General features: G+C 42.7%; 1 protein-coding gene across 2 annotated transcripts in view; it reads left to right on the top strand.

The window, feature by feature from the left end:
- The window catches only part of Hacd2 (3-hydroxyacyl-CoA dehydratase 2), a 79,411-nt gene that overhangs the window by 34,905 nt on the left and 18,389 nt on the right, over positions 1–26,117 (top strand). For both annotated transcript variants that reach the window (XM_052158502.1, XM_052158503.1), the window contains one exon: positions 15,149–15,237. In XM_052158502.1, coding sequence (XP_052014462.1) covers positions 15,149–15,237 — 89 coding nt within the window. The remainder of the gene's footprint in view (positions 1–15,148; positions 15,238–26,117) is intronic.

The raw sequence follows: 26,117 nt of genomic DNA, 5'->3' as shown, positions 1-26,117 counted from the left end.
AGTTCATTGTATTCTTTATTCAAATTGAGAAACCATTTACCAACTCAGTTTTTACTGATAATTTTGAAGGAATATATACTTCTTTGTTTACAGATATAAAGTTCAGTATCCTCTTTTTTAAAAAGCTATTCTGTGTCATTACTTATATTCTTTATCCATTTGGCCAGTTAAAGTGTACTAAGATTATCAGTGTCATCTCATTTCCCTGGGATCTTCTGTGGCTTTTGTTTTAGAAAAAAACAAAACAAAAACATGTGGGAGGTAGGAAGATTACCATCAGCTTTTATTTTGTTTTTGTTGTTGTTTTAATTTTTTGAGACAAGGTCTCTCTTTAGCACTGGCTGTCCTGGAACTTACTCTGTAGACTGGGCTGGTCTTTAACTTACAGAGGTTCACCTGCTTCTGTCTCCCGAGTGCTGGAAGCAAAGACATGTGCCACCGCCCAATTTTCTTTTTGTCGTGGGGTTTTTATGGTAGTAATAGATAACAAAGTAGGATATACATAGTGTCTATCCGTCTGTCCATCCGTCTGTCCATCTCTCTCTCTCTCTGTGTGTGTGTGTCTCTCTCTGTCTCTCTCTTTCTCTCTCTCTCTCTCTCTCTCTCTCTCTCTCTCTCTCTCTCTCTCACACACACACACACACACACACACACACACACACACACCCTGTTCCCTGGGGGCCACTCAGGCTCTGCCTGCCTCCCGGAGGAGTCCTGCTGGGTCAGGAACATCCAGTCAACACCAGGGACAACCAGAAGGGAAAGGACAGCATAAGAACACAAGAGCCAGGGAAACATGGCACCATCAGAAGCCAGGTACCCTGCTACAGCAACCCTAAATATCCTAACACAGCTGAAGCACAAGATGACCTTAGGCAAGTTTGCACATATATATTGTATATTTTGATCATATTCACTCCCAACTCTACCAGGATACCCCCATGTGTCCCCTTCCTGCTTCACCTCACTACCTCTTGTTTTGTTTGTAACCCATTTTTGATTGATTTGGGAGTGGGGTTTGAGGTGTGGGTGGGTGGAGCCTCGCTCAAGCTTGGCAGGGATGAGTGTTAGGTCCTGATTAGTTCTCACTAGTGTACAGGCGCCAGTACTTGCTGCCTCCTCTCCACTTCCAGCCGCTAGAGGGCGCCTCTTGCTCTCTTTTTACCCATCACTTCCTAGCAGTAGGGTCCTTTCAGATTTCAGATTGCTACTCCCGTGGGCTGAAACAGTCCCGGTGACTGGTTCTGTGGTTAAGAGGTGTTTTTTTTTTTTTTCAAAGGGTAAAATATTGTCTCCTTCAGAGGCAATTTAAATCTGATTCTGGCCCTCTGTACTGCTCTGTACTGCTCTTCCCTCCTTTGAGTCATTCTTCCAAATTCTCTTTCTACAAAGATTTGCAATAGGAGCTCAAGGTAGTTGTGCTGAAATAGAAGTCTTTTGTTTTTCACCTTAAGAATGTTTGGAGCCAGCTGAGCATGGTGTTGCCATCTTCTAATCCTATCACTTGGGAGGCAGAGACCAGCTGATCTCTGTGAGTTCAGTGCCAGCCTGGTCTACAGAGTGAGTTCCAGGACAGCCAGGGCTACACAGAGAACCCTGTGTCAAACAAACAAAACCCCAACAAAAAAGGATGATACTAACAAAAACAGATACTAACCCATATCTGTTAGTTGTGCTAAGGGTTTGGGTTTTGTATGGTTTGGCTTTATTTGTTATTGTTGATCTTTGTACATTTAGAGTGGCATTCAGTTGTATAGACATGTTGTGACTTGGATTGATTGTTTGGGGGGAGTTGCCAGTGTTTTATTTGTTGACTGTGTAGGTGGGTTTTCTTGGTGTTTTGTTTTGTTTTGTGATGCTAGGAATTAGAGTCAGTGTTTTGCACATTGTACCTGTAGTTGTTGTACCTGTAGTTGTAACTTATACAAAGAGACAAACTGTCGCCAAACTGTCGCCAGTCTCTGTTGATAATTCCTAGACACAGATCAAGAGTAATGTCACTTTGAGGCTTTTACTAGTTCACATTCTGCATTTGTCCTCCAGCAAACCCATAAGTATCTAGAGTTTTGGCTGTGCTGTTGATGGGAGCAGTACTGACAGTCAATTGAAGGTGCTGAAAAGCAAGACCCCAGCTCACGCCTAAGTCCAGAGACACGTGGGAAAGAGAATGTGGTAGACCTTTTGCTCAAAGAAATGCAGTGGCCACAGAAGGAGGCCCAGAGCTGCTTGGGAGATTTCCACTATAGAGAATGGCTATCAAATCCTCCCAAGGACAGCACCAAGGTCTCACCTGAGATGTGGCCATTCACTCTTGCAACCCTTCAGTCTCTCTCAGCACCTGCTCCTATCCTGAGATCTTTCTCCCTGGGTTTCTCAAGTGTTGATTGTGTGTGGGCTTTGGTCCCCAGTCACTTCGTCTTAGAGATCTCCAGTGTGTTCTCACTGTTTCTCTCTGCATCAGTGGTCCCATTTAATTACTTCTGGGTCACACCTTGTTCTGCCCGTGCTCATTCTTCAGACACTACAGTCCAGCTAGCACAGACCCTCCCTCGTGCTTCACACTAACCTGTTCTTACTCCTGTTCTCTGCATCTGTGTGGCCTTACCCATTGCTACCTATTTCCCAGTCAGAAGCTTGGGTCATCCTTTGCCTTTTCTGCCATCTGCTTTTCTCTCTACCTCTTTCCTTCAGAGAACTTTGTTTCTTGTTCTGTCTATATTTTTATCATTTTTTAAAACATCCATTTTGGGGGGTGGGAATTGGTGAGAGACTCTCTACACAAGTCTGATGACCTGAGTTTGATGTTCAGAACCCACATAAAAGTAGTTGAGAGAACCAGCTCCATTTGGTCAGCCTCTTTGTGCTTCCTGACAGGTGTGAATGACAGTGCGCGGGCACACACACAATAACAACTTTTAAGAATCCTGTTTGATCTCATGTCTGCTTTAAAAAAAAAAAAAAACCTATATATTCTATTTTTTTTAATCTTGCCTTTTTCTTCTACCTTGCTCATTATTTTCTGTTTCTTGTTGTCTTCTTTCTTCATCATTGTCTGGTCTGTATCCCCTTTTCCAGTCTTACTTCCCAGGTACCACTTTGATCATGACCTGTTCTTTAGAGAGCTTAAGTTCAGAGGGGGAGGCAAACTCAAAAGCCTGGCTCAGAGAGGCCGGGCGTGTCAAGTGTAGGCTGCTGTGGTTAGAAACTAGGCACTGTTCCCTTTCCCTTCTGAACCCAAGAGATAGAGCAGCCTGTCCATGGAGCATGTAGGAGTTCCCAGGTGACAACTCTGAGACACTTTGAAGACCACAAGTGTGACTGGGACTCAAACATACACACACACCCCACAGAAACCTGAAAGCCAATAGAAGGTTCCTCAATGATTAGGAATGGGAACTTGAAAGGAACGTCATTGAGTGAGAGCAGTTAGTCTTGCTGTTTTGCATGGCAGTTCTACAGCCTTCTGGAGACATGGTTTGTCTTTAGTTCTTATATAGTTGTAGGTTTGAGAAACATGACTAATATTCCAGGAGGCAGTTGGGTTGAATAATGTGTTTTGAAATCCTAAGTTATTCTATTAATGACAGCTACTCAAAGGAGCCAAGGATCTATAAATAATGGCAGATTAGCACCTTGAATAGACTGTCGGGAATCAAGGAGACAGCTTATTCTTATAGATCTTTGGAGATAGACTACATGGCTTATGTATTGACTTAAATGAAAAGGAAAAAGGGTATGTGAAATTTTAGGGCAAAAATAATCATTCAGTTTTTTATACATCCTGGTGTTTTCTTTTTGCTTTGCTTTATTTTTTTCTGTTACAGATTGACTCCAGGGCCTTTATGCATGCTGACTACGTGATCTACCATTGAGCTATACCCTGCAGCCCTTGTTTAATTTTTGATAGAGTAGAATTTCAAAAATTAATTAGTTCAGTTCATTATGCTTTTTAAGGGGCATAAGGGATTTGTTGTTCCTTCTGAATTGATCAAAATGGTTATTGCTTCCAGAGAGTGAGCAGACACATGAAGTCATTAATTACACAATTGACAATTTATCTAAATGACTTGAGATTGCAAATAGGATTCTAATGAAAGCATCTATAGTACTTCTTCTTTTTAGCAGTAGTTTTCTGTTGATATGTTAAAAGTTAACCCCCCAAATCATTGTTTAAAACATGTGCTTGTGGTGTTGGGGCTCAGGACTTCATAAGCAGCTTGTCTGGGTAGTTGTAGCTTAGTGTCCTCTTGTTTCAGTCAGTATCTTGGGTTCTGGACTGGGATGGAAGGGTGACCAATAGCAAGAGGGTCCTTTCTTTTACTGCTTGTCCTCTCAAGACAGGACTCATTCCTGGAATATCTCTAAGACATGAAAGTCTGCTTCCTCCTAGTGAGGGAGCCACAGTGGCCTCTGTAATATAGACTATAAAATCACGTGTTGCTGTCTCTGCTTTTTTCTTTGATAAAAGCATGTTGCTAAGTACACACCACAATCAAGGGGAGAATTAAATACGACATCTGAAGGAGAGGAGTATCAAAGACTCTATGGGCATATTTTAATATCACTTTAGGCTTGTTTTGATCTTGTTTTCCCCTCCTTTTCTTGGACTTTTGAGTTTGAGGTACAAGCATCCTTAGTAAATGATGGCTTCCTTCTGGTGGTGCTAGTGTGAGCAACAGTGTGGCCAGGTTAGTTTTCCCTTTCTCTGTACGCTCTAGTCATGCTCGGGCTGCACTTCTCACCCTGCATAGACTGTTTTGTCTGGAAAGGTCTCAGAGGAATACATGGTAGAAGCTAAGTGAACTGAGGACTCAGAGCCCGCTGTGATGGACAGTCCACGAGAGCGAGCTTAGAGGTGTGTGGAGGGCATGTGCTAAATGTTGCTCTTGGACAAGTGGTCTGTGCTCATTGTACTTAACATGTGCATACGTAGAACACACATGTCTATTAAACCCCTTTTAAGTTTTTAACTCTAGTGCTTATGTTCTTTCCTGTTACATAAAGTTTTGTGCTTATAGGTAGAAGCTTTTCCTTAAAATAATCTATGCATAAGGAGAGAGCACTTCTAACACCTCCAACGGAAACAGATACTAAAGGGCAGCCATCTTCCTGCAGTTCAGTTCTATCCCTCGGTGCCACGCTTCTGTCTTCTGGATTTTAGCCTGGCATTGAGCTGCTACATTCAGGAAGATGTTTTTAAATGCCTCTCATGGATACCACATGTCAGGATTGTAAAAGGAAGTGGGTTTTTTGGATAGAAAGTATTAGTGATGTTTTAAAGATTTGAACTCTTTTATTGATGGTTCTGAAAATAAAAGTCCACCAGCTTTCCACTGTGCTCCCTCCTGGTGATGCTGTTTGTTTTGTGCACAGAGCATAACTGAAGTGCCCTTGGCGGAGGCCACCGTTATTCTTCTGTAGTTTTACCGTTTGAGTCCCCTTAGACCTGCAGCTCACTTCCCAGATGTACCAGGGCAAGGGCTGGCATCTATCTATCGGAGCCAGAATTTTGACAACACAGGGATTTGTTTTCGTAGGTGGGAAGTCTGTCTCTCTGCTCCAGTACCCTCACTGTGTGGTGTCTGTCTGTGTTGTGATGCAGCGGTTACAACAGGGGCAGTTTACATAGCATAGTAGTCATGGCACAGGCACAGAGTGGCTGCACAAGTGAGCTCTGCACAGCTTCCTTGAGTCCAAGAGATGCTACAGTGCCAACCAGGGTTCTATTGTGGTGAAGGGAGGCACAAAGGGGAGAGACCATCAGAAGTGTCTGCCAGAAAGGGCTTGGGTTATTGCTAGAGTTGTGAGTTCACAGCAGTGCGGCATCCTCTTGGTAATTAATAGAATATAGTGGTGGTATAATACTCAGTGTGGATGACTAATCTTATTTGCTAAGCTTTAATTGAAGCAGAAACACTGATCTGCCTGTAAGTAGCATACATGCTTATAAATCATAGTAATGACCTTGTGTATGGTCTCATCTTCCTCCCAGCAAAGTCCTCATTTGTAGAAGGACTAGGTAATAATCAAGTCTTCCACATACTGTGTTTAATTTAGGCTTTTTTTTTCTTTTGGTTTTTCGAGACAGGGTTTCTCTGTATAGCCCTGGCTGTCCTGGAACTTACTCGGTAGATCAGGCTAGCCTCGAACTCAGAAATCTGCCTGCCTCTGCCTCCCAAGTGCTGGGATTACAGGTGTGCACCACCACCACCTGGCTAATTTAGGCTTTTTAAATTGTATATATTCAGGTTTTTATTTTTTGTTTAAATGATTGTAAATCAGTTTGTTACTACTGTTTTCATGAAAATTGTGCCCATTTCAGTGTAATGGCTATTAAATCAAGTCATAACATTCTCATAGGAATAGACTTTATTTCTAATATAAAATTAACACATACACATTGTTTAAGGAAATAAGCTAATACCAAAACCCATGAAGAATATGAAAATCTGAAGGGTGGCCAGCGAGCTGGTTCATCAGGCAGTAGCCTAGAAGCCTAGTGACCCAAGCTCAAACCCTGGAACTCATGTAAAGGTAGAAGAAGAGAGGTAACTCCACAGTTGTCCTCTGCATGCTCTTTTGTGCTGTAGTACACCCCTTATAATAATAACTTGAGAATCATCCTTGACTGTATTACTAAGAAACAACTATCACTGTTCTCTCTCTTAACTTTTAAAATCAAAAGAAACACTTAATATTATTTGTAAACATGCCTAAAATGAATAAATATATTAGATGTGCTAGCTCTTGACTCAAAAAGTTAAGAAAACCTCAGCTAAATAACTCCGTTTGAACTCCATTTAAAAGTAAATATAAGTTAATATTTGATTTCCATTATTCAGAGCTGAGAAATGTTGAAGTGGCATTTCTGCAAAGTTTGACATTAATAAAGTCTTTCTGACTTTGATTTATCTTGTAACAAAAATTATAGCTTCTGCTCAGAGTCTAGGATTTGTCGTTTTTTCCTGAGGCCATTTGTTTATTCTGGAGGCGCCACAGAAGTGCCGTCAGAGCCCTGGCAGGTGATTGATGGGAAGTACCTTTCATGACAGTGACCAACCTTTTCAGGCTCTGAGTGGGTGGGTCTTTTGTACCTGAGCACTCACTCCTTTGCCTATCGGTTTTCAAGCTGCAGATACATTCCACCTCGCTAGTTAAAATTAGCCCAGGACTTGTTAGGTTGGAGTTATAATTGCGTTCTCTTCTCCTCACTCTCCCAGCCTCTGCAGTACTTTGACAAGCTTCACTCCTGCACGCAGTGCTTTCAGTGCGTCCGTCATATGCTGGCGACAGGCGCTTTTCCATGTTCTGTTGGCCTCCTACTCAGGGAACGCCACCGCCCTCGATGAGTGCAGCAAGGGGAACAGCTGGCAGAGGCATGTGAACTGTGCACACTTGCTGGGAATAACCCTCAGGAGGCTCTTTCTTTAATTCCTTTACCTGTGCAGCCAAGTTAACCTCAAGTTGTTCTCGGTTGGTTGTGGGTTCAAAGTTCAAATAACCTGACTTCTTATGAGTAAGAGAAAGTGAAAATGCTGTTTTCTATTGGACTGCTATTTTAATATACTTTATTGTATTTATATAAATAGTAGCATTGATACAGTCTAGATATGATACTGTTTAGGGGCCTTGATTGGGTTTGGGTTTCTGCCAGTTAAAGAATTAAAAGGCAGGGGGAAAAAAATCTCATCACAGCAGGTAGCAGCAGAGAAATGTCAGGATCACAGGTAGAACAGCAGTTAAAGAAAGGCATTTATTGGGGATTGCAGTGGAAGAAACACGTACACAGCAGACAGACAGACGGAGAAAAAGACCCTCTGCAAAGGTGAAGGGAATGAGCAACATACACACACATACAACCACAACACAGCTCAGAAAGCCAAAAACCCAGTCTCTTCTCCAGCCTGGGGGTTAAAGCATCTTAAGAGTTTCCCTTCCCCAATTTAGGGTTAGTCAGTTTGAAGAAAGTTAGGGTAGTTGATTGCTCCAAAACTGTTGTGTGGTTGTACCCTGAGCAGGATTGAACTAGTTCAGCCAGTCCATCAGTGGGGCCTGTTAGTGGGAGGCAAAAACTGAGAGGGCTGTTTCATTTCATTTTGCTTTGTTTCGTTTTATTTTGTTTTGTTTCAGGCTGTCCCACTTTTGTCTCAAGTCAGGAGGGTGGGAAAGAAACTGGCCATCTTGGAGTGGAAATTCACGCCCTTTATTCCCTAGGCCATGGCCCTTCTCCCTGTTTGTCCACCAAGGAGTCTGTCTAACTCCTCGTCTCTTGACATCATAATACTGTAATTCACTTTGATAAAGAGAAAAAAATAACCATAAAGTCTCCAATTTTAGGCAACAAATTTATTTTGGGATTTTCTTCCAAATCTGGCCCGTGTGCATGTCATTGTTATAACTACACTTGCTACTGAGTGAGCACCAAGGCTTTGTTTTCTCTCTCACACACACACCCATCTTTACAGTGATACTTACATGAGTTTAATTTTTCAGAAGATAATTCATTTACATGGCACAAAATTCCAACATTTTTAAGAGGACATGCAGGGAAGTCTCTCCAGCCACCCAGCGTTCCCACTCCCCTTATGATCTCACAAATGGAGCAGATCAAGTCAGAGAGCTCAGGGCTGTTTATATAATAATTCTTATGTAACAGTTCAACTGTCAATTGTGTTTGACCCTGACAGTTTTACTTATAAAGAAAAAAAATGAGGTAGTCTTGCTGGTGGAAATATACAAACCATCCATATACCAAAGCTGTGACCACAGTCTGGGATAAACACCTGGGTTCTACACATATAAAGACAATTAAATAGGAACCTTATTTTGAGATGCTAACTTTAATAGAGATTTGAGTAGCTGTCATGACTTATAACTGACTATGCTATGTGCTCCTATTATTTTTATGGCTTTTTCTTTTCAAAATGACATCCTATTATGGTATCTTCAGAAATGTTGAAGACACATGTCCTGTTTCATGTTTGACTTTTGCTCTTATTCCGAGGTTAGAAAATTGTAGCAGAGACCCCAAAAGCAAATGAGTGAAAGCTACTGTTTAATGAAGCTGTCAAAGGCTCCCGCCTTCCTTTCAGAAGATGCTGAGCCTTGTACTGAAACCAGTTGAGGGTGTTTCACATACAGGAAGCTCCGGTAAATGGAAGAGTAGATTGCTAGTCACCCGACATTGACAGCTGCTGCAGTCTGAATAGACATGGCTCAAAGCACCATGCCCCTGGTTCCTTGTCCGTTCCTTGTCAGTTACAGGCTGTGTTGTTTTATCTTGTTGTATTGGTAGGGTGTCAAGTACACCCTACTCCAAGCAAGCATGCTAGCCTCTGTGTCCACATAGGTGCTGCTTTCTCATTGGTTAAGTATTTTCCTTCAGTCCAGCCTTCCCTCTATATTTTGGTCCTGTGTTCTGGTGCCTTTTCTGGTTTCCCCAACCCCTCGTTTCCCTATTAGCAGGAAGAGTCTTCTACTGCTACTACAAGAGGCTTGAGAGTAGACAGAAGACAGCTTGACAACAGTGTGGAAAGGGCCACTTTTAAAGTTCCTTTTTAATGTTAGTGTGAAAATGGATCTCTCCTAAAAATCCCAGGGAAAATTAGTACTCCAAGATGCATATGTATCCTGTAGCTGTGCTTCCTACGTTAGCCTTTGCAATATTTAATCTTCAACCTGACCTCAGCCTTGCTCATATGTGGCCAGGCTACCAGCCCCTGTCACCCAGCCTACCTGAAGCCTACTCTAGGCAGAAAGATATCCAGGACTTACCCCACTCTGCAGGACTTAGGGGCTCAGCAAATCCTCATTTCTACAGAAATGTGCAACTGATAGCCCGCTCCCCTTTATACAGCTTACACGCATATTCTCTATCTCTCTCTCACACACACACACACACACACACACATTCTCTCATTCTCTCTCTCTCTCTCTCTCTCTCTCTCTCTCTCACACACACACACACACACACACACACACACACCAACCCTAAAGCTCACAGGCTTCCCTCCACTAAGCTACTCATCCTTCTTCTCACCCCACTGCTCTTCTCTTCCTTAGCTATTACTGTTCCCACTAGCACTGGCCACACCCAGTCTGTTTCTCTTTCTGTCTGCTCTGGACTATGCCAGATGCCAGATACCGGTGGCTACTGTCTCTTACTCGCAACCCAAACCTCCTAATGGAGCAGCCCTCTGGCACTTCTTTTTACTGTGCCCCACACACAGTTTTTATGTTAGTCTGACACAAGCTAGTGTCAGCAACCTCAATTGAGAGAGTCCTCCTACCTGACTGGCCTACGGGAAAGCCTGGGGCATATTCGTGATTGGTACAGAAGGGCCCTGTGGACTGTGGACTGGTGGTCCTGGGCACTATAAGAAAACACACTGAGGAAGCCAATTAGCAGCACTCTTTCATGGCCTCTGTATCAGCTCCTGCCTCAGGCCCTTCCCTGACTTCTGGATGGTGGAATACAAGTAAGATGAAATAAACTCTTTTCTCTTCAAGTTACTGTTGGTCATGGTGTTTTATCACAGCAGTAGAAACTCTGAGACCTTGCTGGCATTTGTCTTCATTTTTAAGAGTCTTAATCTGTTAGCTTAGGCTGGCCTTAGACCTCACAACCCTCATGCCTTAGCCTCCACAGTACTGAGATTTCAGACATGTGCCACCACGTCTTGCTCCTGCTGGCAAATGTTGCTAGTTTTCCTGCGTTGTTGTCGTTATGCTGTGCTGGGGTTGAACACCGGGCTTCAGGAGTATTTCCAATTCCTGAGTGAGCCACTGACCCGCCACCCGCACCCCCGTAGCATTTCAGTGGACTAGAGGACAGGCTGTGCTTAGCCTAGGGCCTGAATAGCCTGTATGCTTATTGAGATAAGGTGCAGTGGCACTGAGAGCTGGTGTACATGACAACTGGGGGGACAGTAACTGAATAATCAGCCTGGCTGTCTCAGGAGTCCCTAAAGAGGGGACAGGGGTGTCTTGTCATTTGTCCCAAACTAGGGAACATTAATTACTTTTTGTTTGTGAATAAGATATAAATTTATTGCCAAAAGCATGCATTCTTGGATATTACTGATTAGGAATACAAATTGATAGCAGACTGTTCGGAAACTAATCTGCCAATGTTTTAAGAGCCTTAAAAAACATTCATACCATTTGACTTAGTACATCTCCTCTTGAGACGCTCCCCCAAGGAAAGAATCTCTGAACAAATCCATGCTCAAAAATTCTAATTTGTTTTTAATAGTATTTTATTCCTTCACTTATTATAGCAAGAAATTTGAGGTAATTTAATTGTCTGATAAAAGGAAAATGAAAATATATTCACACAAAGAAAATAGTAGCACTCAAGATATTTTGACAGACATAAGAGAAAAATATATGAGGGAAAACACAATACAAAGTATATAAGCATTGGGATTCATGTGTGTTTTTAAATATGCTTAGAGGGTTGTCCAGAGGGCTCAGCCTGCTGGTAAACCACATGCTGTATAGGCCCGACAGCCCGAGTTCCATCTCTGGAACTTATCTAAATGTGGAAGGGCAGAACTGACCGTAAAGTTGTCTTCTGACCTCCACACAGGTGTTGTAGCAAACATATCTTATATCTTACCACACATACACACTGATAATAAATAAATTGTTTAAATAAAGACAAGGGAAAAGAATAAATCATTGGTTTTGGACTTCAAATTTTGCTTCTAAGAAAAGGCTTCTGATATTTTTGTTTAGCATTTTTGAAAGGAAAGCAAATATAATCCTTTTCTTAGAAAAGGGTGTTTAATGGTAAGAAGGGGGAATTAAGAATCCCTTCTTGGTCTAGGCATGGTAACGCACACCTCTAATCTCAGCAGGCAGATCTCTGTGAGTTTGGGGCCAGTCTGATCTACATAGCAAGTTTCAGGACAACCAAGGCTACATAGAATGACCCTGTCAACAAAACAAAGAATCCCTTGTTGGAGACTGGAAAAATGGCTCAGAAGTTAAGAAAGACTTGTTCTTGCAGAGGGCCCAGGTTCATTTCCCCACACTCACATGGTAGCTCACAACCACTCATACCTCTAGTTTCAGGGGACCCACCACACTGTCTTACTGCCTCAGATGCTAGGCACACATGTACACATACAGGCAAAACATTCATACACATAAAATATATCAATCTTTAAAAAATAAAGTAAAAGAATTCCTTGTAGGTGTGGCATGTACCTCCATGGTAGAGTGCCTACCTGACCTGCACAAGGCCCAGATCCTATCATTGGTGTGGAGTGGGGAAAGGGTACTCCAGTGCTCACTTTCAGTTTTCTTCCAGACCCTTTATTTAAGGTCACACTTGTAAGCATTCTGACCTTGGCAACAGATGAGAGTCTTTACAATCCTTGTCACTTAGTTATTAGAAAGCTGCGCCACTGTTACAGACAAATAAATGGATATTTGGATTATTATGGCATCTTGCATGGTTTGATTAATATAAGTCAATTTCCTAAAGCTCAATTATTGCTGGTGAGTGAGATGAAATCAGTTTTGAGCTTATAACTGTGACACAGCAGCATCCTGGAGTGTTGCTAGAAACACCAGCAGCTCAACAGCACAGCACATTGGTTAGTGGTCAGACAAGAAGGGCAAAAATGAAAGGGGCAAAGCCACAGTTTTATCTAGTAAAATGGTCTTGGAGGAAGAGGAGCTGGAGAAAGCAGCAGCAGCTAGAAACATTCATCTTTCCTTAAGCAACAAATACTTGCTGCTCATAAAAATGTTAATTCTCCATCTCTTTTGTAAAACATACTCCAGGTGTTAGTTGGCTATGTATATTCACTAACTATTTGGTTCACTGATCAGCTTCTTTAACTGCGTTACATAATTATATAACCAGGCTTTGCACTTCACTCATATTTATTTTTAATAACATCTCTTTATTCAGATATAATCCACCCATTAGAGTGTATAATGAACTGTACAACTATTACCACAGTCAGTTTTAGAACATTTTCATTACGCCAAAAGGAAATCTATTAGCAGTCACTTCCTGTTTCCCCCAAAACTCCAGCCCCGGGTAACCACAGTCCTACTCTGTCATCCAAACTACGGGCTTTGTCACTGACTTCTTAGAGCTCTACGTAGTCTTCTTAAAAGAGCAGTGCTGTGGCATGCATCAGTACTTCCTTTCTTTTTACCTTTTGTCTTAATCTGTTCTTTGAGAATTTCAGTCATGTGTATCTCTTTATTTTTGTATTTTTATTTATGTGTATGGGTGTTTTGTTTGCCTGTGTGTCTGTGTCACTCGCATGCCTGATGATCTCAGGAACCAGCAGAAGGCATCAGATCCCCTAGACCTGGAGTCACGGGCAGCTGTGAGCAGCTGTGTGGGATCTAGGAATGGAACATGGGTCTTCTAGAGGACCAGCCAGTGCCTTAACTCCTGAGCCACCGCTCTAGCCTTGTGCTTGTTTATTTTTACTAATTTTTGTTTTTAAGAGCATACCACATTTCACTTACCCATTCATCAAGTTTTTGTGGGAACATAAATCGTGTGTGTGTGTGCAAGTATCCCAGCCTTGAGTTAATTTTTTTTCTTAAGATTTTTTTTTTAATCTATTTTGTGTCAGTATGCTTATGCTATATGTGTGAGGGTGACCAAGGAGGCCAGAAGAAGATCTCAGGTTCTCTACAGCAGAACTTCCTGGGCAACCCACCTAACATGGGGGCTGAGAATCAAACTGGAAAAGCAGGAAACGTTCTTAACCATTGTGTCATCTCCTCAGCTGCTGAGTCAAGTTTTATATATAAGTCCTTTGTTCACCCGTGAGTACCCATTGTCCCGGTTTAGTGAAAATACACGCATTTTTCTATTGAACTGTCTGGCACTCTTAAAGAAAAACAAATGACTGTAAAGGTAAAGGTTCTTGTCCCGACTCAATATCTATTCCATTTACCTGTCTGTCTCTGCATTTATATTTTCTTCCATTCATTCTACAGAGATTTACTGGACAGGTCTATACACCAAACACTGTGTTTGACATTCCCATGCTACTTGCTTTGGGGAACCAAGCTAGTCCTCTTAAAGCTCAGTTTTCACAGCTTCAAAATTTCTTTCTTAAAACCTATTGTTAGCATGATAATAACATCTCTTAAAGAGTTGTAAAGTGGTTTCCTGTTGCCCTAAGCCTGTGGTGACTGTTGGAGCTCCATCTGACTCTGGCCTGGTCTTTGGCAAATTGTAACTTGTCCTGCTGTACAAAAGACAGTATTTTAATATTTCAGGGAGTCTGAAGAATAGAGATGGTGTAGGATAGCCCAGTGACTGTGCTGAAGATGAGGTTGGCTTTAAAGCAGACACACGGACTGGGACAAAGGCTCCTGGCAGGTGCAGAATTTCTCATATTCAGTCTCAGGAGTCTAGCAAATAAGAATAGACATTGACAGCCGTGGAGTCAGGGCATTGCTGGCTTCCAATCTTATTTTTAGAAGCAGTTCCTCCATAGTTTAAAGTCACAAAGAGAAATAGTGTTTCTAGACCATGGTTTATTTGGGTTTTTAACTAGTTATGGGAGGCAAGCATGCTACATGACAGTGGTTATTCGTGTCTAGGTCAAGGTTATGATTGTAGCATTCAAAGCCAAAGAAGTTATAAGGTTAGCAGAATTTGATTGTTCTAGTGTTATAAACTAAGTGCATTGGAAGAATAAGTTGAGAAAATCTGTTTTAAAGATCATAAACTTTGATTTTGCTAGGTTTGTTAACAAAATACTCAAGGTCGATGTCCAGGAACTTTCAACATTTGTAAAACAGTAGTAGGACTGATTTTCTGCTCACAGTTGCTTAGGGACCATGACTGCCATATTGGAAAGTGGACTATCAGTATCTCCCTGGTTAGTGGCTTGGCATTGTCTGTAAGTATTGAAAACCCTGTAGGCTTAAGAAAAGTAGCCATTCCTCAACTGTCATGAACACTGTTTGCTTTGTGTCAAGAGAAAAGGTTTTCGTGGTGAATATATTGCCAGACTTAATCTCTAGCCGCATAGGTAAGTTCAGTTGCTGGAGATGGTATTGACTGCAGACATTTTAATTTGGAAGTTTTGGAAAGCATATTGTGTGATAATACTTAGTCTATTACCTCTATTTACATATCCTAAATTTCTTTCAGGGATTGTGCCATCTTCTGTTGTCCTGACTTCTTTCCAGGTGATGTCAAGAGTTTTCCTAATATGGGCAGTGACACATAGTGTCAAAGAGGTGAGTAAAATTAATGTGACAGTCACCAGGAGCTTTCTCCTACTTGTTCGCTACTGCTGAAATCAGATCACCAGATCATTTCAAAGTAACCAATTTAAAGCTGATGTCTGCTGTTGCAATTGGGCCAGAAGTGGAAAACATACCCCTACCTGCATTGTTGCTCAATAGAGAGCTGGGTCAGAGTTAAAGACCTACAGTCTCAGTTCCCATGGAGGTAGGATGTGCATAGCCTCACACTTCAGTTGTGTACTTGGTGTCTGTCTGTAGCCAGCATGTTGGCTTCTGCACTTGGAGAGAATGGGGCACTGGCTCACTCTCAGAGCACTTCTGTTTTCATGGGTCCATGTTTCTAGCCAGCTGATCTGGGCCAAACATGGCCATATGCTCCAGGTATGAATGGCTCATACAGAACCAGCCAGTGCCTGGCAGACCTGGAGGGGACAGCCATCATCTGCTCAGGTGTGAGTCCACAACCGAGCTCTGGTTAGGATTCACATTCTTCTGAGGACGACTCTGCTGTCCCCAGTATTTGTTGTCTCTTGTGTTACCTGGAGGAGAGTTTTGGCAGGTACAAAATTCGTCTCTAGCTTATAGTCTCTACACCTGTCAGCGTCAGCATGGGATCCCTTGGAGCTCTAGGGACCACTTATCTATTAATATTAATCTGTGTATTCTTTGTCCTTTATTCTGAAGTCCTTGTTAAAACTTGGTGTTCATCAGGATTCATTTTGACAGTTTCATATTTCAACCGGGCTTTTTTTAACTTTTTTAATTGGCCCATGGTATACATGTAAAAATGTACATATCTCATGAGTTCTTAGGCAAGCTTTAGACAACTTGGATTAATAAGCTGTCATTTCGTCATAGTCACATGGAATTAGCAGATCCATGGACTTTACTTTTTAGTCAGTCTCTTGTTCCTTGAAGATGTCTAAACTTACTATGCGGGAAGAATGCAAAATAATTGTGTACCTACTTTTAATAACCACATTTTAAAAACTAAAACAAGAAAATAAATTCTAGAATTACATATAGATTTTTGTTCTCATTCTAACTCTTACAGAGTTAGAAAAATTATGTTGCTTATAATACCAGAGTCCCTTTTCCACGTATTTCTACGTGTATTTCTTCCTCCTACACTTTGTTTATACTTTAATATTTTTCGTTGACCCAGTAACTCCTAATTTTATTTGCCAGTACTTTCAGTAACCTAAAGTCTTTCCTCTTTGTCACTCAGTTGTATCCTTTGTCTCCAATGCCAGCGCGTGATAGACAAGCATTCGACCAGGCAGCCACCTCCGCAGCCTCGCTCGGGGTCACCCTTGCACTCACTCAACCCGCACGCTCCTTGGACTCAACCATGGTCCTGGCCCCAGCCTCCCGAGTGGTTACAAGTGCAGGCCTGTCCCCAGGCCTAGCTCCTCCCTACATCTTAAAGGGGTAATTATGTGGATTCAGTGAGCTGCAGCTGTTGAGTCCCTGTATCCATTCAGGTGGATATTGATTATTTCAGCATTGACGCCTCACCGGCTTCAGTGACTGACCACTCTTCTGCTTATTACGATGGCTGCCAAAGCAGGTGGGCAAGCACCCAGAAATGTTTGCAGCTCAGACGAAGCAATTCTGTGAGATTCCCAGACTTCCTGGACAGACCATTGAAACAGATTGTCTAAAAAACTATTAAATGTCTCTGTAGATTACAGGTGCTAGACTTGGCCATCATCTCCAGAAACCACACTGCCTGCCAGATGTGGAGGCTTGACAAATTTAGTATGTGGTTTCCAGTATACCATCACATTGAGTATTATCGTATGTACTCATTATAGATGCATATTCACAATAGTTTCTCTGCAGCCACAGTAATCCAGTTTTTGCTAACATTAACCTGCCATTTTTGGAAGAACCTAGTGTAGTAAATGTCACCATCTCTTTGTCACCTCTTGGGGCTCTGTTTCAGTGTCCTTTCTTTCATTCACTGCACCCAGTTGATCAGCTGACTTACGAGTTTCTTGAGTAAATAGAGTTGGTATTTTTGCTGACCCAGGATCTCATTTCATTTCTGTGGATAGAACTGTTCATTTGTCATTTTGTTTGTACATTTCCTGCCCTGTCCCCACTCCACCCCCAGTTTGTCTGACAGCTAAGTTGAAAAGCCTGCTTCTGTGTTTTCCAGGTGGCTTGCTCTCTGTCACCTGTCCCTAAGCCCCGTGCCTTAGCCAGATGCTATATTTCTGTCTTAAAGTCCCTAGAAACTGTAATTCTGTTTGCCGTGTCCAACGTTGCCGGTGACTTGCCTTCCATCTCCTTAAGCAGCTGAAAATAGCTCTTCGTCTCCCCAGCTCTGTGACCTGGGGAACCATGTGACTAATGTGTCCACTTTTGTATCTCTCCGTTTCCTGTCACCTTCTTCCCCAAAGGGGGCAGCCAGTATTATATTCTGTGGGCTTGATTCCTTCTCTGCCTTCTGTGCTCATTCCTCTTGGTATTTTGTTTTGTTTGTTGGTTGGTTTTGTTTGTCAAGATAGGGTTTGTCTGTGTAGCCCTGGCTGTCCTGGACTGTGCTACCCTCAACCTCCAGAGCCTCGCCTCCCTCTGCCTCCCAGTGCTGGGGTTAGAGGTGTGCGCCACTGCGGTCCAATTCCTCTTGGTTTTATTGTTTTGTTTTTGGTTGTTGTTTTTGTTTGTTTGTTTCCTATAATTTTTTGTGATGTGCGAAGGTAAAGCTCATAAACCTTTCAAGATCTAACTTTAATATTGAAGTATATACCCCACCCCCGCCCGCATGCGCCTCTCCTTTCTTTTTAAAAACAAACAGGCTCTTATGCAGCTCAGAGTCTTTGACCCTCCTGCTTCCACCTCCCAAGGTGCCACCACATCCTCTCTTATCATTTTAATTCTTTACCAGTGGGATGCCAGCCACTTCGGTGCTGTGGAACTAAATATGATCAGAGAGTTTTCTCTTAAAAACAAGCACCCACTCTTCCACTTGACACCATAGTAACACAGATGTTGGCATAAGTATCTTAAGTAGGTCTTGTGGTGCACCACCCCAGTGATTGGGAGGCAGAGGCAGACTGATCTCTGTGAATTTTAAACTAGCCAGGGTACATAGAGAGACTCTGTCTCAAAAAAAAAAAAAAAAAAAAAAAAAAAAAAAAAAAAAAAGGTCTGATACTAGAGGCTTTTCCTTTACCTGATATAGCACATATTCTTCCAGCATTTCCTTTTAAAGAGACTGTACATATGAACAAAGACAAACTGTGGCCCAGTCGACTTGGAGGGGAGAGGGGACTTAGAGGAGGCAGTCCACTACTCTAGCTGACCCCTTTCCTTTCCAGTTTCTTCATGTCCCAGATCTGAACTGCCTGGGTGACACCTGGCTTCTGCTGGCACTTGCTCCCCCACTCTGTCTGGGTCTGAGTGTGAGTCTTCTCACTGAACTAAGTCAGGACCAGCATCTTTAAAGTGAATTACAGTGGGCGTGAGTTCGCTTTCTGTTTCTCATCATGATTCTCCTTCAGAAACAAAACCCCACATATCCTTGCTTGTTCTGAAACAGCTAAGCTTGGCCTCAGACTCCTAGACACACAGATAGACCACTGTTAGGTTCTGTCATTGACTCAGCCCTCTGCAAAAGCCACCTCAAGTCTTCCTGAATCTTTAGAGTAAGAGCACCATGATGCTCTTCCAGTAGGAGCTCCAGGTCTTCTGTGGTAAACAGTTGGGGAAGTTCAAGGGGGTCAGCCAAGGATGCTTTTCTGGGGGTGATCTTCGTAAAATAAAACTACACCTCAAAGCTAGAGCCTCAACTCCTGTTCTTACTGTTGGCCACAGCTAGAACAAGGGCTGCTACCCCACGCTGTCTGGCCCCTCTGCGGCACACTGCTGGCCTCCTAACATTTACTCTGCCATTCTTGCCATTCATCACAGGACTTACAAATACGCTGAAGTGAGAAGTGAGAAATTAGTGTATGATGCCTTATTCTTGTACTAATTACTGTTTGATACATTATAAGTTACAGAAGCTTTATGATTTGTTCCTGGCTACTGTCTCCGGAGATAGATTGGACTATCCATTAGAGTTTGGAAGCAGAGTTGGGCTTCTAAGTCCTGGATTTCCACACCACACCACAGTTGGCTTCCTAGCACAGTTTGTAAAGGCTGATGTGTTGTCCTCCTTGTCCTTAGCTGACTTGCCTTCGCCTGGTGGAGTAGAGCCCCTGCCTGACCAGGCCTGTGCTTCCTAGTCAACTCCTCATTTTGCTGAGCACAGATTGAGGTGTGATTCTTCTATTACATCTTCTGCACACCTTGCACCGCTGAGTAGTGAGCCTCCTCTCAGGGCTTATCTGCAGGCTTTGCTTTGGGGTTTTTGTTTTGTTGTGTATTTTGTTTCCTTTTGTGTTACAGGGTGTTTAATTAGTTTCCTTTCTGTTGCTGTGACAAAAACACCTTGATGAAAACAGCTTTAAGGGGAAAAGTGTTTCCCCCACAGTTCCAGACAACATGCTGACATCGAGGGTAAGTTAACCAGGAAGTAGAGGAGCTGTCAGCCAGTCAGTAGCAGAAAGGGAATAAATGAATACATTCTTGTACTCAGCCGGCTGCTGCTACTTACAGTGGGCTCCATCTTCCCACTCAGAAACGATCAAGACAGCCCCTACATAGGCCTTTCCACAGGCCAGCTTCATCCAGACCTTCCTAACCTGGAACCCTTTAATACAGTTCCTCATGTGCTGAGTGGTGACCCCCAACCATAAAATTATTTTTGTTGCTACTTCATAACTCTAATTTTGCTACTACTATGAATCATAAAATATCTTTGGCAATAGAGATTTGCCAAAGGGGTCAGGATCCACAGGTTGAAAATCACTGATCTAGACAATCCCTCACAGAGACTCCTCTCAGGGGAGCTGGGTTCTGTAAAGTTAATTAACTATTAAATGAGATCTGCTGTCTTCCAAGCTGGCCTTAAATTCCTACATAACTGGGGGTATCCTTAAACACTTCTCCTTCCATCTCTGCCTTGAGAATCACGATCCCAGGTGTGCCCGACGACTGGTGTTTTACAGTGCAGGGGGTTGAGCCCAAGCTTTCAGACCTCGTAGGCAGACACTCTCCTCCTGAGACACACAGAGCCCAGTCCTACTGCATGGGCTCAGTGGCTCAGTGCTGACTCATTGGCTTATCTGCTTTAAAGGACTAACACTTTATACTTAGGATTCATGAACCACTTGGACCAAAATTACCAAGAATATTTATTTAAAGTGCAAATTTCAGGTCCCACTCGACACTTGACAGAGGATATCTGAAACCAGGGCCAAGGAATGAATATTTTTCAGATAATCTCCTGAATTCTAAGCTTTTAGAAATGCTCTAAAAATACCTGTGTTTTGTTGATCTCACCTCCTGACTCAGTTCTCATTCCCAAAGCCAAAAGACAGACAGACAGACAGACAAACAGACAGACAGACAGAGAGATGGGGGAGGGAGGGACTAATGAGGTGTATTGTAAGGGGCAGCAGCTGCTCGCTGACTAGTACCCCTGGCCATCTCTTTTTTTAAAGCTTGTGTACATAGGATATTTTTATCAGTATCAGCAAGTAGATAATTTTAAATGATATATTTGGATCATACTAGAAAAACTGTTTTTTGGATCAAAACATTCTATTGTTTTTCTCAAATCCTAGTGTGTGTAAATATAGACCAGAAATTTTGTTAGAATTTATGTTTTGATTTATAGAGATATAGGATTGCTTTTTGTTCTGGGTGTGTTCCTAACCTGCTCTAAAGGTTCGTTGCAGGACAGATGGCAGAGGCTACAACATAGCCATCTGAGATTCCTAATTGAGGGATGTCATCTAGACAATCCTAAGTTGGTAGGCTCCAGAGATCCCTATTTCATATTTAAAGAATTACAAAAATCCTTAGATTTCCTTTAAAAATTACACTAAGTGTAATTCCTGGGTAGGTTCTGGCATTTTCTCCATCTAGTGTCTTTTGCTGCTGAATAGTTTAAAGGAAGCTGAAGAAGAAAGCTAGGCATCCAGAGGAGACAAAGCGCTCTCTCGTCTGTTTGGTGGAGAGGTGTGGGAAATACAGCTGCTTCACACTGAGTCTAGTCTGTGGAACACAGAGGCTCCATGAATGTCATGGACATGAGGAGGTGATGCTTGGTCTCTGAGGCTTTTGTCCTCACCGTTGTGAAGTGAGTGTGTGAGAACCCGGTGGAGGTAGTGAGAAGTCGGTCAGCAGCTCATAAAGGTGCAGCCAGGACGGACGCAGTGGGAGTGGGGCTCCTGGAGGTGGGTTTCTCTGTGTCCTCCCTCACCCCTTCTTTTCTACTCTTGTTTGCTGGTCTTCCAGCTAGGTTTGCAGAGTGCCTATGCTGCCCGTCCTGTCCCTGGAGGGCTCGTAGCTTCTTTCCCATGGCCTCGCACGTGCCTTGGCCCTGTTGTGGCCTTCCCAGCAGACACCACCCACAAGTTTAGTGAGGTAGGCAGACAGAGCACTTTGTATCTTTACTGCTCAAGGAGATGAGATGCTGTGTCTACCATGTGCCATTTTCTTCCTGAATGTTCTGCCTGGACTATGCCAGTCTCTCTTGTGCCCTTCCCATAGTGATATTCTATGCATCTGTTCTGCTGAGATACAGTTCAGTATCCTCTAGTCTCCTTAAAAGCTAGGCATCCAATGTTCCTCCTTTCCATCTATTTCCTTGCTTTCTATTTTAGATACTCCTGTAGGTGGGTGCACATCACCTTCACTTTTAAAATTAGCCCACTCCTAAAGGTAAAAAACTTCATTATTTGATTGTTAATCAGGCACTGTCAAGCTTTAGACAGCTCTTGGGTAAAGGCTGCACACTAGAATACCATTTCCACATCTGGTAATTGTGGGCACTTAGCGATGATGTTTCTTATCTGCTTGCTAAATTGTTCTTTAGCCATTGCCTATCTTGGGTGATTGTGGTAAAATCAGAATGTCTTACTTTGCTCTCAGTTTCCTGCTTACCAATTTCTAGTATTGTACTTCAGAATATGGAAAATACTTAGATCCATCATGCTTGGCCTAGGTTCACTTCTGCCATTCCGTGCTCTCTCTCTCAACTCCTGTCAGACTCCACTAGAGCACATGTCATGTAAAATAGGATGTCCTCTGATGATAGTTCAGTCAGTTGTTTGTTTAAAAACTGCATCCATCTTTGTAAACTGTTAGCCTCACTCCACACAGAGAGCAGCCTTCCTCGTCAGCTTAACATTAACATGAGTCTGTCTCTGTTCTGGAGTCCATGCTGCACCCCGTGTTGTCCTTGTCCCGTTGAGTTCCCCTACATACATCTGGCACATGAATCTCCTCGCACCAGACATGTGACACATACCATCCCCAGGTGTCAGGTTCGGCATGAGAAGAGACAGGTATTCCGGGTCCTGGAGGCCTATACAGTTGTCTTCATTCTGAGAAATACCATTCAGAGGAGGAAGGTCTGGGGCTGGTAGGGAGTGCCCTGCCCACTTTGCTGAGGTCTCTGAGAAGTGGCCTACTCTGGCCTGCCCTGGCAGTTCAGTCCTTTCAGACTGAAGAGCAACCTGCTTCTTTCTCATTGCTTCTGGTCCCAGATTTTAGGGTATTTTGTGCATTTTGTATTTTAGTCTCTCGAAATACTAATACTTATACTTCCATATAATGGATATTATGGATACATCAGTGCAGCACCCTGCATTTTCCTGGTTTTGACAGTTATGGCAAAATACCTTATTGTCAGAACATGTTTTCTTCCAGCATATGCTCTGTGGGATAATGTCAGCATATGCAGTATAGCTATCTGTCAGTAGCAGGCAGCATTCCGGAAAAATCTGGTCCCTTGCAGTCCTCTGACTGTTTGACTTTTGACATCAAGGACACAAGAATGAAAAAAGAAGTGTTATTTGGACTTAATAGGTGTGTCACAGAATTGTGCCTACAGTTGTGAAGTCAGTGAGAGTCGTTAGCAGTGAGCTCTAGCCCCTGGTCCTTGTGGGAAGTGGCTTAAGGTGCTGCCTTAGACACATATGCATGTAGCAGTATGCTGTTCTCTTTATTTCATTCAGTTAGATTTTCATGTGCATTTTTTTTCATGCTTTGTAAATGACTATGATACATTTAAAAAAAAAAAAGCAGTCAGAAAACCCAGGGGGGCTCCGTATGTTGTTCCTCGTCTGCAGGACTGCCAATTTTAAACAGTTCCCCAGTAGTGGAGGTGACTTTCATGGTCCTCTCCCTATCGGATGCAGAGTTGGATCTGATGGCCAGGAGCAAGACCACATGAACCTCACCCTTCAGAGAAATGGTTCACTCCGACAGCATATCCCAGATTCACCCTTGCTGGGAAGCATGGCACATGCCTTTCTCTGAGTGAGTTAAAAGGTGCCAGTGGCGTACAGTCAGCATTGTTATCCGCATGAATTTAGAGAGCCCCATCGTTTCCTACTGTAAAAGTTAGGTGATTGGCATGCACCGTGAGCATTGTTAAAATATGTCAGCAAAGCCGGGAGAAGGTAAAAGGTTTGACCTATAAAGTGCTTTTAAACAGGAGTGTTCTGCAGTACATTGAATGGCATTCTTAAAGCATTGATTAATATTCATTTGGAAACTTTTTATATGTGGGAAGAACTCTTCTCTGCCAGAGCAGTCCCTTATATACTGTAGCTTTTTTCAAAACGCATTTATTTTGAAGCATGAAGGAAAACATCATAAGAATCTTGGTGCTTTCTACCTCCTAAGAGCCAACCTGTTCAGCAGTCAGGTGACTGTCGGTTGGCCATCCTCCAGCCCACAGGGGACCCTAAAAAGTTACTCCTATTCTTATGCGTCTAGAAAAGACATATGGAGTATGCGCTCATGTGTTTAGGAAAGAGGGCCCAGTAACTGTTTTTTACTTTACCTTATTAGAGGACCCATGTTCAAACTATCATTATAAGTGGTGATCATAATGTATCATAAAGAATTAAGGCACATTACTAAGTTGTCTGCATTTTCCAGAGAGGACCCTTTTCAAGTCTGGTGTAAAACCCCGGTAAGATGGACTTGATGCTTGTATGGATGTGTGTGGATGTGTGTGTGCATGTGCAGGGCCTGCTTTGCCTTAAGTGGAGAAACTAATCACCAGTATTGTAGGTTTTATACATGGCCGAATTTAACTTTGCTCTTTTCAGTTTGCTGCTATAAATACTTGTTTTAAACTGATACTTCCCATGCTTCTCCCTTTTACCTTTTGCTCTGGCTCTACCAAAATAGCCTGAGTTTGAAAGTTCTGTCTCTTGCCTTCCTTCTGTGCTGGTGGCTGTCTTACTGGGTCGGCTGTAAAGGGTCTTCATAAGTTTATGACTTCAAAGGGAAAATGCACTTTGTAGTTCTGGCGAGCCCAGAGCTTCTCCATTCTCCCAGTGCTCCATTGCATTAGCTTACCATCTAGAGTCAAGGCTCAGCTTCTGACATAGGGACTGGAGAGTGCCAGCCACCTCATAAAAGCAGGCCTAGCTAGTTATTGCCTGCCAGAGCCAGTCTGAATTTCTTAGAAAAAGGCAAAAATCCAGACATTAACTTTCACATTAAAATGTAAAATCTCCCAATTAAAAAATTAAAACAAAAATCTAGTTGAAATATTTTTAATGCACTGTACAAGTCAAACAGAATATCCATGGGCAGAGACCACTGGGTGCTGTTTTCATTTCTGCTCCAAGAACTTTTATTTGTATTTTCTACTTTTGTACTTACTACACTGCAAGGAATAAAAACTGTGGCACTCATAATATATGTTGCCAATTTGATGGACTCTAGTGTCCAGATGTTATGTGTCTGACAGTGATAAAGCCCCTTGGGAAGTACAACTGGCAGACTGTGGTGTAAGCGTATCTCAGCTCTTTCTTTAGAGTCACAGCAACCTGATGCTGGGACCATTGTTCTCTGAGCTATTGTTGCTGTACTTACAGAAATATTAGTTCACAGGTCACTTATATTGGATTAGATGTATGGGGCTACATATGACCCCATTCTGATAGAACCTTGCACAGGGCTTGTACTGAAGGTGACAGCTATATGGAAACTTTGCAGTTGGCAAACACTCATTGGCAGTAGGAGACCCACTAGGACTGAGGGAAAATGTTAGCGAAGGCCAGCAGCCAGTAAAAGCGCTATAGCCACTGTCTGACGTCAAAGGCAGAAGTCTCCATGCGAGGAAACCAGGATTCAGAGAGGGTGAGTAACTTGCTCCAAAAAATGCATCTAAGAAGTCTGAAGGTCTTTTTCCTTCCAGAGTTGCAGTTGGAACCAGACACGGTGACATAGTGATGAGGCTAGCCTACTTTAAGCACCCTCTTGGTACTTTCACACATTCTAGAAAATGGGCTGGATACATAGAAGGCCATAAGCTAGACAAATGGAACACTTGGGTATTCAGAGCTGCATGCTTAGCTATGTGTAATGCAGAATTGGTTATGAGTTTCTTGCTGAGTGCATGCCTAGTATGGTTTTCTTAGTGCATGTTCTGTTCAGAAAAGTTGACTTTTGAACCCAAGAGTGACTTGGTAGACCAAGATCAACAGCCAAATCAAAAGTAATCCACTGGGCTGATGATATGGCTTAGTGAGTGAAGGCTACCCACCCCAGGCCCTACATGGTATCCAGAGAACTGATATTTGGAAGTTCTACATACACACACACACACACACACACACACACGCACACGCACACGCACACACGCATGCATGTCGTTAAGAGTACTGGTAGCTTTTCCCAGAGTTCATTGCCCAGTCCCCACATGGCAACTCACAACTGTCTGTAACTCCAGTCTTAGGGGATCTGAAGACCTCTTCTGCCTTTTCTAGATAGTATATACACAT

Source organism: Apodemus sylvaticus, chromosome 15, assembly GCF_947179515.1.
Source record: "Apodemus sylvaticus chromosome 15, mApoSyl1.1, whole genome shotgun sequence".
Lineage (NCBI taxonomy): Eukaryota > Metazoa > Chordata > Mammalia > Rodentia > Muridae > Apodemus > Apodemus sylvaticus.
This window is presented reverse-complemented; position numbering and strand designations above follow the sequence as displayed.